This window comes from Charadrius vociferus, unplaced genomic scaffold, assembly GCF_000708025.1.
Source record: "Charadrius vociferus isolate BGI_N301 unplaced genomic scaffold, ASM70802v2 scaffold267, whole genome shotgun sequence".
NCBI classification, from domain to species: domain Eukaryota; kingdom Metazoa; phylum Chordata; class Aves; order Charadriiformes; family Charadriidae; genus Charadrius; species Charadrius vociferus.
This window is the reverse complement of record NW_009649458.1, coordinates 1,682,658-1,694,942: the sequence shown is the minus strand read 5'-3', so window position 1 is coordinate 1,694,942 and position 12,285 is coordinate 1,682,658. Positions and strand designations below refer to the sequence as shown.

Sequence of the window (12,285 nt, the reverse complement as noted above, 5' to 3'; positions counted from 1 at the left end):
TTTTTAAATTAAAGGAAATAATATAATTAAAAGCAGAAGGAAGTAAAGCAGGTAAAATTAAATAAGGGAGAAGAAAATAAATTTAACCATGTGATTGATTATTCTACCATCTAAAATTCTTTTTTAAAAAAAAAGCATCAGGCTATGAGAAACCAAGACTTTTACTGAAATAACTGCAAAAATTCCATAAAAAGGCCATATTCACAAAATTTAACTCAGTATCCTTTTGAGACTGCCCTTTGTACACTGGTGTGGCCAGAGAGATTTCCCTATAGAGTGACTTAGAGGATCCCATATCAGGCATTCTCAATTGCCCACATGACGATCATTTGTACCTCCTGCTGGCTACTAAGACAACCCATGAATACAAAGCCAAAGTCAGTTTTTGAAAAACGCAATGTGTGTCATCCTTCAAGAACCATGAAAGGAAAATTTGTTGTGCCCGTGTAAAGATAAGTTTAGACAAAATAACTTACCTTTGATCTTCTATCTAAGCAGTCACAAACTAAGATTTCAGAAAGCAAGAAACCCACAGCTCTTAAGTTAAATAAAAGAAAGGCAGCCTTGTTGTATACAGAAATTCTTATACAGAAAACATCCAGGGTTACACAATAACCAGTTGCTGGTGATTTCTGCACAAATACAGTTTACACTGGAGTTTACAACACACCATACTTGTAGTGTCCTTTGGTCAATACTTTTACTTTCATAAACATTTCAGTAATTAACACAGGGTTTAGCAAGTTCTGTTTTATGTGTTCATCAAGGAATCAAAATACAAATACATTGGTATCATGTCCCAATTTGAAAGAGTCCCTTTTTCAAATGAAAAATGAGGTAAGTTTCTTAAAAAAATAACATAAAATAAATCAATGAAACAGTCGTCCTCTTCCACGTTTGCTCTTGAGATGATTAGCAGAACGCCTAAGAGTCTTCCTCTCTCGACGATGTTGTTTCTCAGCTTCCTGCTGTTTCCTTTGCTGCTCTGACTGGAATATTAAAACAAAAATAGGCTCAGGTTCTTGTAAACTTACACATTGCATCATTGTTCAAGTATCTATATATCAAGTCAGAATTCCGTTAAGGAAATCTGGAAATGTTGTTGTAAATGGTCCCACACTATCTTGTCTTACACCATACCTGTTGATTCCGGGTACCCGTAGGCATTCTCATTACAAGTAATTCAGAGCAAACATTTAAGACAAAGATATCGAAAAACAGTGAAAAAAAATCATGTATTTCAGATGAAAACCAGTGTCTAACAATAGACTGTAAAATTACACTCCAGAATTTATGTTTCAGTGCTCTTAAGAAGGTAGAGCACAATTTGAGGCTATTTATTATCTACTTTGGTTAAAGTAGTATTACCACATTTACTATGTGCACAAATGCATTTTAAAAAAAGAGAGAACAATTAGTTAAATTTGCTGAAACATACAGGTTTTCTAAAAAGTGTTCTTAGAAGTTCTTGAAAGTGTTTGATACACTGCAATTCTAGAAAGACTTTCCACGTGAAAATAATTTTAAAATCTTTGCTCTTGTGGCACATGCTCTATTAATGTTTTTCCTCTTCATCAAAAACACAGTGAAAGGGTTTCATTTACATATCACATAGATAAAATGGCTCTTACAGCCATAAACAACTATTTTCTTTGGAAGACTAAGGCTTGTCTTCAAACTAAGCATAAATTTGAACTAAGAGACTTGAACTAGCCAAGCTCAGGCAACTGTCCATGCTATAAAATACTCTAAATATGCTATAATATACTCTAAATAAAATTAGAGCAATTTCAATGTCAGCACAGGGTAAAATGCATTAACAGAGTGACAGAATTACTGGATACGCAGCTATATTCCCACTTCATCTAGTTCTGTAATCAGCAGCATTCATACGTCAGCCCATCTCTCCCTGAATCTCCCATTAAAGTACCATTTAAATTTGAGCTAGAGATTTGCATACATAGTCAACGTTTTGTCTGAGCTGAGATATGAACCAATTTACCAAATGTAGCAATAATCCCATACCAGTATCGTGGTAATAAAAGCTAGTGGCCTCTAGACATTGCTGAAATTTATTGACTCCTATTTCCACTGCAAGTTGGGAAACAAGAAAGCCACTACGTGAAAATCTAAGTAGTTTCTCTCTGTCTCCAGACTTCATCTGAACTGGTCTTAAGAAATCTTACTGTATTTAATGTTCACTGCTACCACTAGTGTACTGAAGTGGAATGATCTTGATTTGCATTTGAAACTTTGCTTTTTTTTTTTTTTTTTTTTTTTTTAAGTTCTCCATATGTCCCTAGTAATATAAGTACTTAAGTATTTTAGAAACCCTGCTATTTTGTCATATTTATTTGCTATCATAAAGCATGGTGAAATTGAAAAACAGGATGCCACACTGCAGGATCCATGCTAAAATCCCCTGAAAACTAAACTGTGAAATATCAATGACAAACAATTTCATTGCTGGATCTGTCAGTGCTTGCTGGGCATTTGGGAAGCTGCTAACATACCACAACTGTAGCAGCAAAGTTCAGTCTCAATTCCACTGATTTATAAGGTCGAGTGGTACCAATCTTATGGAAGCACAATTCTCTCCCCCACAAAATCTTTCTACCTACTCCTAAATACACCTGCATTTTAAGGAAAGGGCATCACAAAGCAGAAGTTGATGATCAGAGTAGTACTAAAACCCCTTTTTTTTGGCTTGCCAACTTCATCTCTTCATCCTCCGAAAAGGAGTGTCAAGATACAGCATACTGCATAGCGTGACTTCTTCCTAGCTCTCCCTGCTCCATTCCCTGGGACTTCAGAATATACACACAGGGTTTGTTCGTTTGAGAGAAGATTTGTAAGTCTTATTTTGCTATTCTGTTGTAAGAGAAAAGATTTCCCACGTAAATGCATTATTTTTCTTTTAATTAGACCTTTTAAAATCTTTTAAATGCAAACGAGCACAATGTTTGTATTTCAATAAAGCAACATCAGTTAACAGTTAGCAGCAACATAATTAAAAAAAGTAAATCAAAGCTATAGCGTATCTGATGGAATCAAGTAAAAACAGCATTCTGAACCACTGCTGTATCTGTCTTCTTCCACCTCACTCCCAAATCCTCACAAAACTGTTAGCAAAAGGTGACAGTTCATTGGTTACCACCAATTGTGGCTTTGCACTTTCTAATTCAAAGCTACTATAAAAAAAGACTGTGCTTTTGAAGCCCTGCAAAACCCATTTAGTTAGCTGCAAGACACTAACATATCAGTTACAGCAGTTGGTAAAATCCCCAGAATGGTTACTCTACGTAGCATCGCAGAGGAATCTGTGACTTACTCTACAGTTAACACATTTTAATTTCCAGCAATACAGCAATCAAAAACAGATGAAAAAGGACATCTGCAAACAGACAATAGTTAGGTAAAACAAGTAAGGTAGAAACAGTCCGATAAACTTGGTTATTTAAATTTTTTTTTTCAGGCATACCCAATATGACAACCAAATAACTACTTAGCCATTCTTGAGACAGTAGTTTTACAGGTGAGAATAATATTTGACCACTGGCAAGGAGAAATGTATAATAGCAAAGAGGCTTACGTGAGGAAAACATGCATTTAACTGTCCACACTATAAAGTAATCACCTGTCTACAATCTATGAAATTCCTTAGGATGGGAGATTAAAACCCTTTGGGAAAGTTAGACCGGCAGCAGTCAACTGCTTTGAGTGGAATTCCACTTTGAGTGGAATTTGGCAAGTAGAACAGGACCAGAGCTCATTCTTGTGATCTGTTACACAAGTTGAATGACAAAGGTGGTTAGGAGCTCTGTTTTAATCATGCTGAGACCTAGCAACAACATCAACCAAGAGAAAGCCCATCATGTACAACATCCAGATTGCATTTGGACCTGCAGACCAAGATCTGATCAGTCCCGCCACAGAAGTCAAGTAAGGTCACAAGCTTTCTGATGGTATGTCTGCAAATAAACTATTAAGAGACGGAAGGCAGTATTTTCCACTGGAATATAAGATTTTGAGTGCTGCCTGAGTTATAAGGGTATAAACACACAGTGTACTACCGGAGGCTTTCATTCTCTTGGCAAGAAGCAGAAGAGTTGGCAGCTTATAAAGAAATGAAGAGGGACATTTGTTTGACGGTTTTAAAGTTCCTGTTCTTTCATGCAAAAACTAAAGTTACTTGTGTATTATCTTAAAAAAATATATATATAGCTCACCTTCTTTAATTTGAATGTTGCCTGTTTGCTGCCTACTGTGGTATCAGACACATTGAGCGTGCCAAGTTTTTCTTCAAGCTTTAAACGATCTCCAAGAGTTTTCCTGCAGAGAATAATTAACATTAGTCCCGATTCTTGCCATCTTTTTACTATAATAAAGGCTGATAATGCAGTCAAAACTAATCTCAATTTCTCTGAAACCCTGAAATGCCATAAGTCTAAGAAATAAATATTCAGTAAACAGAAAAGACAAGCTCAAATCATTCCCTCCAGATATTGCTTTCAGTAGAAACACTGTTAAAATTTATGTCAAGTTCATTGTTTTTTCTGCTAAAAAAGCAACAGGACTCTAGTTGAGAAAGAAACCACACCCTTCTATTACTATCGTTTTCTACGAAATGTCAGAAAAAGTCAGGAATATTCAGTTACAGTAATAGATACATACATAAATAAAAGACCAGCAAGGCTAGATATACACAGCTTTCTTGAAGTCTTCTAATTTCTGAATTGGAAACACTTTTGAGGGAAGAAAATAATCTTGACTATACATCAGAATGAATTCATCACCAAAGAATCGCTTCACTGATACAGACAAGCTACTTAGTCCAAATAGAAATGACCGTTCGGACACTGCACCCGTAACAGTCTAATGCAAATAGTTTTCTAAATAAAAGAACAATGCAAACAAACAAATGTGACAAATAAGAGAGACCCAGACCTCAGAGAGGAGCTACACACGAGCATAAGCCTTCAAGCAGATGGCAATCATCCGTTAGTTTCTGTAAGCAAGGCGGTATAGAGCCTCTCCCTTGGGCACTGAACTCTAGCATTTCTACAGAGGAGGTAGCTGTTGTGGTCGAAACCGATACTGCTTTCAGCTCTCCCCCACTGGAATTTAGTGCCCCTACAAAAGCAAGACACACGGACTTGCCCCAGTTGCTTGAGGTTGCAAGCTGGTATTTAATATCACCCTTGCTGACTTCAGTAAGTAGGGTTGTAAACTGGAACAGCTGAGGAGTGGAAATACAGCTTGTTCCCGCAGAGCCTCCAGCACAGGGGAGCGGCAGGCAGGCAGGCAGGCATGGGCAGGTGCCCTGAAGGCACCTGTGAGTCCTAACGCGGCCAGTCCTTCCTCTGTAATGTGGGCCCTGCGATTACAGATAGTGCCACATGAGAGTATGACATGGCTTGTGGGATCAGACAAACTCACCCTGCGATGCACTTAGAAAAAGTTCGCCTAACTGTAAACGACATTACTCTCTGCAATTTGAGATGCTGCTGTTAGCGTCTTACTAGATCTCTCTGAAGAAGGCTAAGAGACATTTTTTGTACAAGTTTTAAAAGTGGAAAATAAGTCATCATAAAAATACAGACGAGTAGCACCCACCAAGTCAATGGCATTTCTATGGATGACGGGCTCACGGATTGTGGCCTATGCATGAAATCTCTGAAGTCCACTGAATTTTGGTTAATGAGCCGTTTTATGTAACAAAGACTTTTCAGATTAACAGTGAAAAATTACTGTCAAGAATTACTGTATTTCTCATGACTAGGTACTTTGATTGTATTTTTTTCTGTAGTATATTTTTCATTGAGTACATGTAAAAACTTATTCCATCTGTGCGAATCGGGAAGACAAGCTAAGCCTTAGAGCTAACTATGGCAGAAGATCAGTCACCGGCACTGTGGTGGGATTTCTACATTCAAGTGAAGTCCCATTTTTTCTCCCCTTTGAAAGTGAACTGGAGAAATATGGCTCCTACCCAGCAATTATTTAGCATGACTGCCTAGATACTGCTTCAGTCAGGAGAAAAATTAAAACTGGGAGATATTAGCAAAACACTGTGGGGTTGCAATTTTACTGAATAATTGCAGGTATGCCTATATTTATCTGAAAATGTGCAGACCTCAAATGATAGTGAATTGCAGGCACTGATACACAAACACAACAGCTGGGTTGTTTGGTTTTTTGTTTGTTTTGTTGGTTTTTTTTTTTTAAATCATCCTCAACAAATTGACTCAACAGATACATAAAGAGTGTTATTACAAGCAACTTCCCCTGCCCTAGTGTAAAAAATAAACAAACAAAAAATTGCCTAGGTACTTATTTTTTGTCATTAGAAAGAGAACAGTTTTTCAGGACTTTTCCTGCTGTTTTACTTTAGCAATACCTAGGAATGTCAACTATGCTTTTGTTGGCTTTTGTTGACTTTCTTGGCCACCTCTGAAGACATATACATTGACTGTCATACTTTATAAAAAGTGTGACTACTGTAGTTTTTAATTTTGACATTTTTCAATAGCAAACCTTTTAAAGAGACATCAAGAAAAATCAAAAGAGCTCTTTGCACACCGATAAAAATCCTTCCCTTTTATGGATCCTTTTAAGTCAGATCCATACTATGTAAGGAACTAATGCAGTAACTAAACAAAGCAAAGTTTTGAGTCTTTGCTAGTATGTTCAGCAGTGTTTTCACGTGTAAGCATAAAAGTGCAAAAGGGGAAAATGAAATGTAGTCTGATGTGAGACGAGGCATTTTTTACAACCATGAGTAAATTCTGCAGCTTTCCTGCGCAAAGAAATGCGTAGACTGTTGGTCTATGAAGAAATTTATAGTACGCACCAATGCTTTAGAAGTTGGGCTTGGAGCCGTGCTGAGTCAGGAACATGTCGAAAGAAACACCCAGTTTTATGTAAGTCATAAACTGTTTCCTCAGGTAGAACATTATACGATTAGAGGAAAAAAAAAGAACACCTAACCATTAAGTGCATAGTGAAGGTATTAAGGTACTTAATTATATTGGTCACAGACCATCATTCCATAACTTGGATAAATCAAATCAAAGACAAACATGCCAGCCTCACCAGATTGTACATGCCACTACAGTCTTTCCAATTTTCACTACATTACTTGAATTAATTATTTTTATGCTGACTACTTATCACTGAATAAAGCCAGAAGAAGACATATTTAGGTATTTTCTTCACAAAATTCTAATATGTAAAAATGCTTATTAACCAAACAAGTTAGCTCACAACACAGACTAAGTCATTATAATCACAGAATCATACCAGCTATACATTATAAGGAACGGATACCAGCTGTTAATTTTTAAATTTCCTTTAAGAATTTGAAGAATATCAAACTCCATACTCAGAACAATACTTGGATGAGCACAAATTGGATCAGTGAGTATAGAGCCAATTGCTTTGACAAAACCAAAAAAATCACGGAAAGACAATTCAATGACAGCAACTCAGAAAAACATGAAAGATGTAATGCTGTCACATCCATTTTTTTGTCATCCTATTCTATCCTCAATTTTCTCTCCTTTTCTTTTTTAAGCATTTTACATTACATCCCATCTGTGCATTTACCACACAGACAGTATCTAACCTAAGGCACCCTAATTATGCACCACACCTTGCAAAATGTACTGCAGCAAACCAGCAGCAACTTAAGACAGATTCTCTCTTCCCTAAAAGTAGTCTTTTAGAAGTCTTTCCATGGTTTATATCATCACTGATATTCCTCCATCCACTGGACAGATGTGTGATATTTGCTTTCATTTTTCCCAAGCTGAAGCAATGATTTTTCTCCCTCTGTAAACCAGATGAAAGGATTTATTTTGTCCTGCGTCACACTGTTTTTTTTTTTTCTAAATGTTTCTCTTCCTTACACCTGTCCTGGGTTATTTACTTAACTTCCAGTATCCTTGTTCACATTTAAGCCTTCAATGTTTTGAACAAAATGAAACCTTAATACTTCAAATTGAATGTCCTTGAGAATTTCCTTTAGAGGTCAGCAGCTGAATTTGCGTAAAAGAACAGTATGTGAGTAGGCTGCAGCCATACTGCCTTTTAGGGAAGTATTTCAATGGCAATAAGAATACAGTGCCATTTGACCACTGCCTCAGGCTCCTTTTCAAGTCACTTGCTAACATGACTATAAATCCAAGTACAATGTAAAAGATATCCTTAACCTACAATAACCTGTTGGAGTGTCCAGAGTGGATTTTCTTCTGACAAAGGAAAAAAAACAAACAAACAAAAAACCAAAAAACCTAACAAAAGTAAAAATTGGCTTCATCTTCTGGAAGAAAGAAAGAAAAATAATCAGAAGAAAGTTGATGGAGAGATCTAAGGAAGTTAGAGTCCAGAATGAGTGGGTATACTCAATATAAAGAACACAGAAAAATCCCTGTGTGAAAACACTTGCTGATGAAAAACAGCTAAGGAAAACATGGGTATCAGTTATGCAGAACAGCTATAAATCCCAATTCATAAAAGCTACTACTTCTATTTAAAGAAGTCTTACAGGCACAACATGGAACTCATAGACTACTAGACTACTGTAGAAACACTGTCTCAGTAATACTTAAGACCATTTTACATGGCAATTCCAGTTAAAAATTTGCACATTTAAGGGACAGGCTGAATTTTTATCAACTGTTTCTTCACGTACCTCCAGCAAATTTCCATCATGAAACAACTAGGTTGTAGAAGCAGTCATTAGTGACAAAAAGAAACAGTCCCATTATATATATTATTCACTTCCTTTTCTTTGACTATATCATTTCATTCTAAGTAAAAACATAATGGCTATTACAAGATCCATCTAGCCCAGCAACTTGTTTCCAACATTAGTCAAAATTCTGCTCTGTACCCAGCGTGCTGCAAGAACTTTGAAGCTATTGTCTTTCAAGGTTTTAATATTAGTGTCTGCACTCCAAATAATAAAAGGCTATTAAATCTCATCTTCTGAAGGGCTCAACTCACCTCTGAAAAAAATATCAGAGATTTGCAGCCATTAAGTGCCTCAAAGCCAAGTCCTTTAGTTTGACGTGCTCTTAATACAGTACCCAGTTACTTCAGTTGATCATCAATGTAAGGAAATCCACATTTAAAAAAATAAAAAGGTCTGATACTTTGTATTGCAAGAAGAAAAAAAAGCAACAGTGAGACCTGACAACATAAGGACAACACAGGTTTTTGGGGTTTTTGTTTGTTTGGTTGGGGTTGTTTTTTTTTTTTTTTTTTAAGTTTCTAGATGCCATCAAAATACCCAGACAAAATAATTTTTGTTTTACCACCTTGATCCTACCCCCAAAATAGCGACTAGTCATGCAGTATTCTACATCCTTTTAGAAGGTCAGATGAAAAACATCCAGACTGTCAACCTCATACCCGCACTGGTGGAGAAATATAATCAGTCTCACAGACATCGGTGCTGTTACTTCTGAGAGCAGCAGTTCACCAACACTGCCTAATGGATCCCCAAATCTCACTCAGAATATTAACCTCTTGCTCATCTCATTTGTGTTGTCTCTCTGCCACACTTGATGCATTGTATTTGTTTATCCACAAAAGAAAGCTTTCAACAACTATGTCGCTTTATGTTACATTCCTGAATCGCCAGATGTGGCTTTACTAATAAGTGCTTCCAAGCCAAAATGCCACCGGCCTGCATTGTAGAGAAATACTTGAGAATCATCCACCCCCAGCTATTAAAATAGGAACATTAGTCTTACTTCATTAATTTTTGTTTTTTGGCAGAGTCTTTGAAGCTTCTGAATTCCTCTCCTTCTTTAATCTCAAAAAACTGAGGTTTCAGTAATGTTTGCTGATCCTCCTTGAACCTTTCCTGCCGCTTTACTTTTTCCTCTTGGCGTAGAAGCTTGCGCTGTTTCCTGACCTCTTCAACCCAGCCTTTTTCATCATCTGAACTCTCAGAACTTTCTGCATCACTTGCTTTTCCTTCTGGTTCTTCCTCCTCTTCCTGCAGACAAAAGTAGTTTAAAATAAGAAATCATCAACTGATTTTCTTTTCAAACCATTCCTGCAATTAGAGTATGTGCCAGCTTTTATACAGATACAGCTGAAGAGAACTCAAATCTGAACAAAAGCAGTAACAAAAAATTAAGCAGAAGATATATTATAAAACTGTTTCCACCTACATATTTTATGTTTTTCAAACTTATATTAATGTAGACACAATATTGTTCACATCTAAAAATTAGGATAACATTATAAATTACACTTAATTACTGTAACTGGTAAGACATTTTTGCATTGCCTCTATCTTTCCTTTTTTCTAAGGTGAAAAATCTGAATGCTTGAAACACAGTGAAAAAAAACCTACAGATTTTTCTTAATCCAAATGCAAAACATTTTACCTGTTCTCGTGCTTCCAGTTCCTCTAAGATCTTTAGTTTCCTCTTTCTTTTCTCACTTATTTTTGAAACAAGTGGGTTAAGTAGCCTAAATTCTTCACTCTGCTCATCCACCTGGAAATCTGGATTCTCAAACATGACCTTAAAACGATCATCTTTGAGAAGACTAGGCAGATTCTGGAAAAGAAGCAAAGCATGAGTGAGTTATAAAATTCTGAAACAGACATTGGTAAAGAAAGAAACACCTTTTTAATTAAACCAAACTCAAAACCAGCATGTGAAATGCCAGTTGCTTTATCCTTCCAGGTCATATAAAATAAAAACTTATGCTTAGTATGTTTTATTGTTTTCAGAAAGATTAAATAAATAGCACTCTAAGCTACCTGTAAGCAAGACAGGGGTTTTTTTATGCACACTATAGACACCTTAAATACACAATTACTAATATTTTTGAATTAATTTTTCTCATACATTCCGCCAGCTAGTCTGGAAATGTGTTGGTATCTATTGACTAATCAGCTGTACCTCCAAGGCAAACACCCGGTCTGACGGGGATGATTCTACAACATGTACAACAAATTATCAGGGTAAACATGTCTTCATGCAATGCTACTACTGTTTTACTGTAAATACATAAGACTAAGTGATTCTATATATCTTATAACACTTTTTATTCACTGCCCATACATACAGAATGGAAAAGGTGGTTTCATTCACGTCAAAGTAAAATGAACTCAGTGTAAATTATGCTACTGTTGAATTAGTTCAAGCTACAATTTCAGCTTATGGGAATACCTGTTGTCATAATTTTAAAATTAATGAACACACAGCTTTTTATTATAAAAAGCTGATCTTTCAATATTGCCAAACTTATAACAGCACATTCATCTCACCCCAGCATTAAATTTTCATTGTTACTTAAGAAGTTGGGGGGGAGGGGGGGAAGATACAGAAACCAAGTGTAAATTTCAAACACAGAAACTGTTGCAAATGTGTGACTTGCAGTCACACAGTAAAAAAAATGAAATCTCAAAGCCTAAAATAAATTGTTCTTCATAAGACTCTAATGCCATTTCAGTAAAATAACCAGAACACACATTTTTACATATACTTTGTAGTCCACTTAATAACACAATCTATACGTACGCCTAGACAAATCAGCTCCCATTTATTGAACTCATATTTCCATCATAACACTGGCTTCAACAGCCTGCATTTAAAATTTTACCACCACCTACTTTTTCAGTAGTTCATGCTTCCTACTAACTGTAACACACAGGATTTCATTAGATGCCACGTGAAGCTAATGCCTGCCTTTCATGAATGTTATATTCCTGTAAGAATGAGCACCTACGACGTGCTACCTATAGAAAGCCCACCGTCCCACCTGATACTAAACATTAACTCATTTTTTCCTTTAGACTTCACTTAGGATAAAAACGGATTATCTTCAACATCAGGAAGAATTCTTGTTGTGTAAGAGCAAACCATTTTGGCTATTATATAAAAATGCAGTTAACTGAAGATACAATTGCCTTTCTTTGCATACAGTTTTACAGGTAACATTGATCTTGTTGCGGTCACTGCCAAAATACCAACAAATGGAAACAAAAGGTCTTTTTCGAACAACTTTGGTATTCACTCTGCATTTAGCTAGCTTCTGGACCTACAAAGTCCATATCATCTTCACAGTGAGTATTTCAGCATGTTAAGCTCTAAATTACTAGATAGTCGTTTAGGTGTTGCAGCTGCAGTGAAGTTGACCTTACAGCCACCTGTTAGAAGAAGTTATTTATAAGAAACAGAAACAATGGAATTTTGAATCTGTTTGGCCAGATAAAAAAAAAAAACCAAAACAACAACAATAAAAAAGTCAATACTG

At 36.1% G+C, this 12,285-nt stretch overlaps 1 protein-coding gene across 1 annotated transcript in view; it reads right to left on the bottom strand.

Annotated features, from left to right (window-relative positions):
• Positions 1-522: 522 nt before the first annotated feature.
• NOL10 (nucleolar protein 10) overlaps positions 523-12,285 on the bottom strand; it is a 58,254-nt gene continuing 46,491 nt past the window's right edge. The window contains exons 18-21 of the mRNA XM_009889774.1: positions 10,407-10,580; positions 9,762-10,009; positions 4,230-4,332; positions 523-989 (exon numbers count right to left, since the gene is read on the bottom strand). Of these exons, the coding sequence (XP_009888076.1) occupies positions 870-989; positions 4,230-4,332; positions 9,762-10,009; positions 10,407-10,580 (645 nt within the window). The 3' untranslated portion in view covers positions 523-869. The remainder of the gene's footprint in view (positions 990-4,229; positions 4,333-9,761; positions 10,010-10,406; positions 10,581-12,285) is intronic.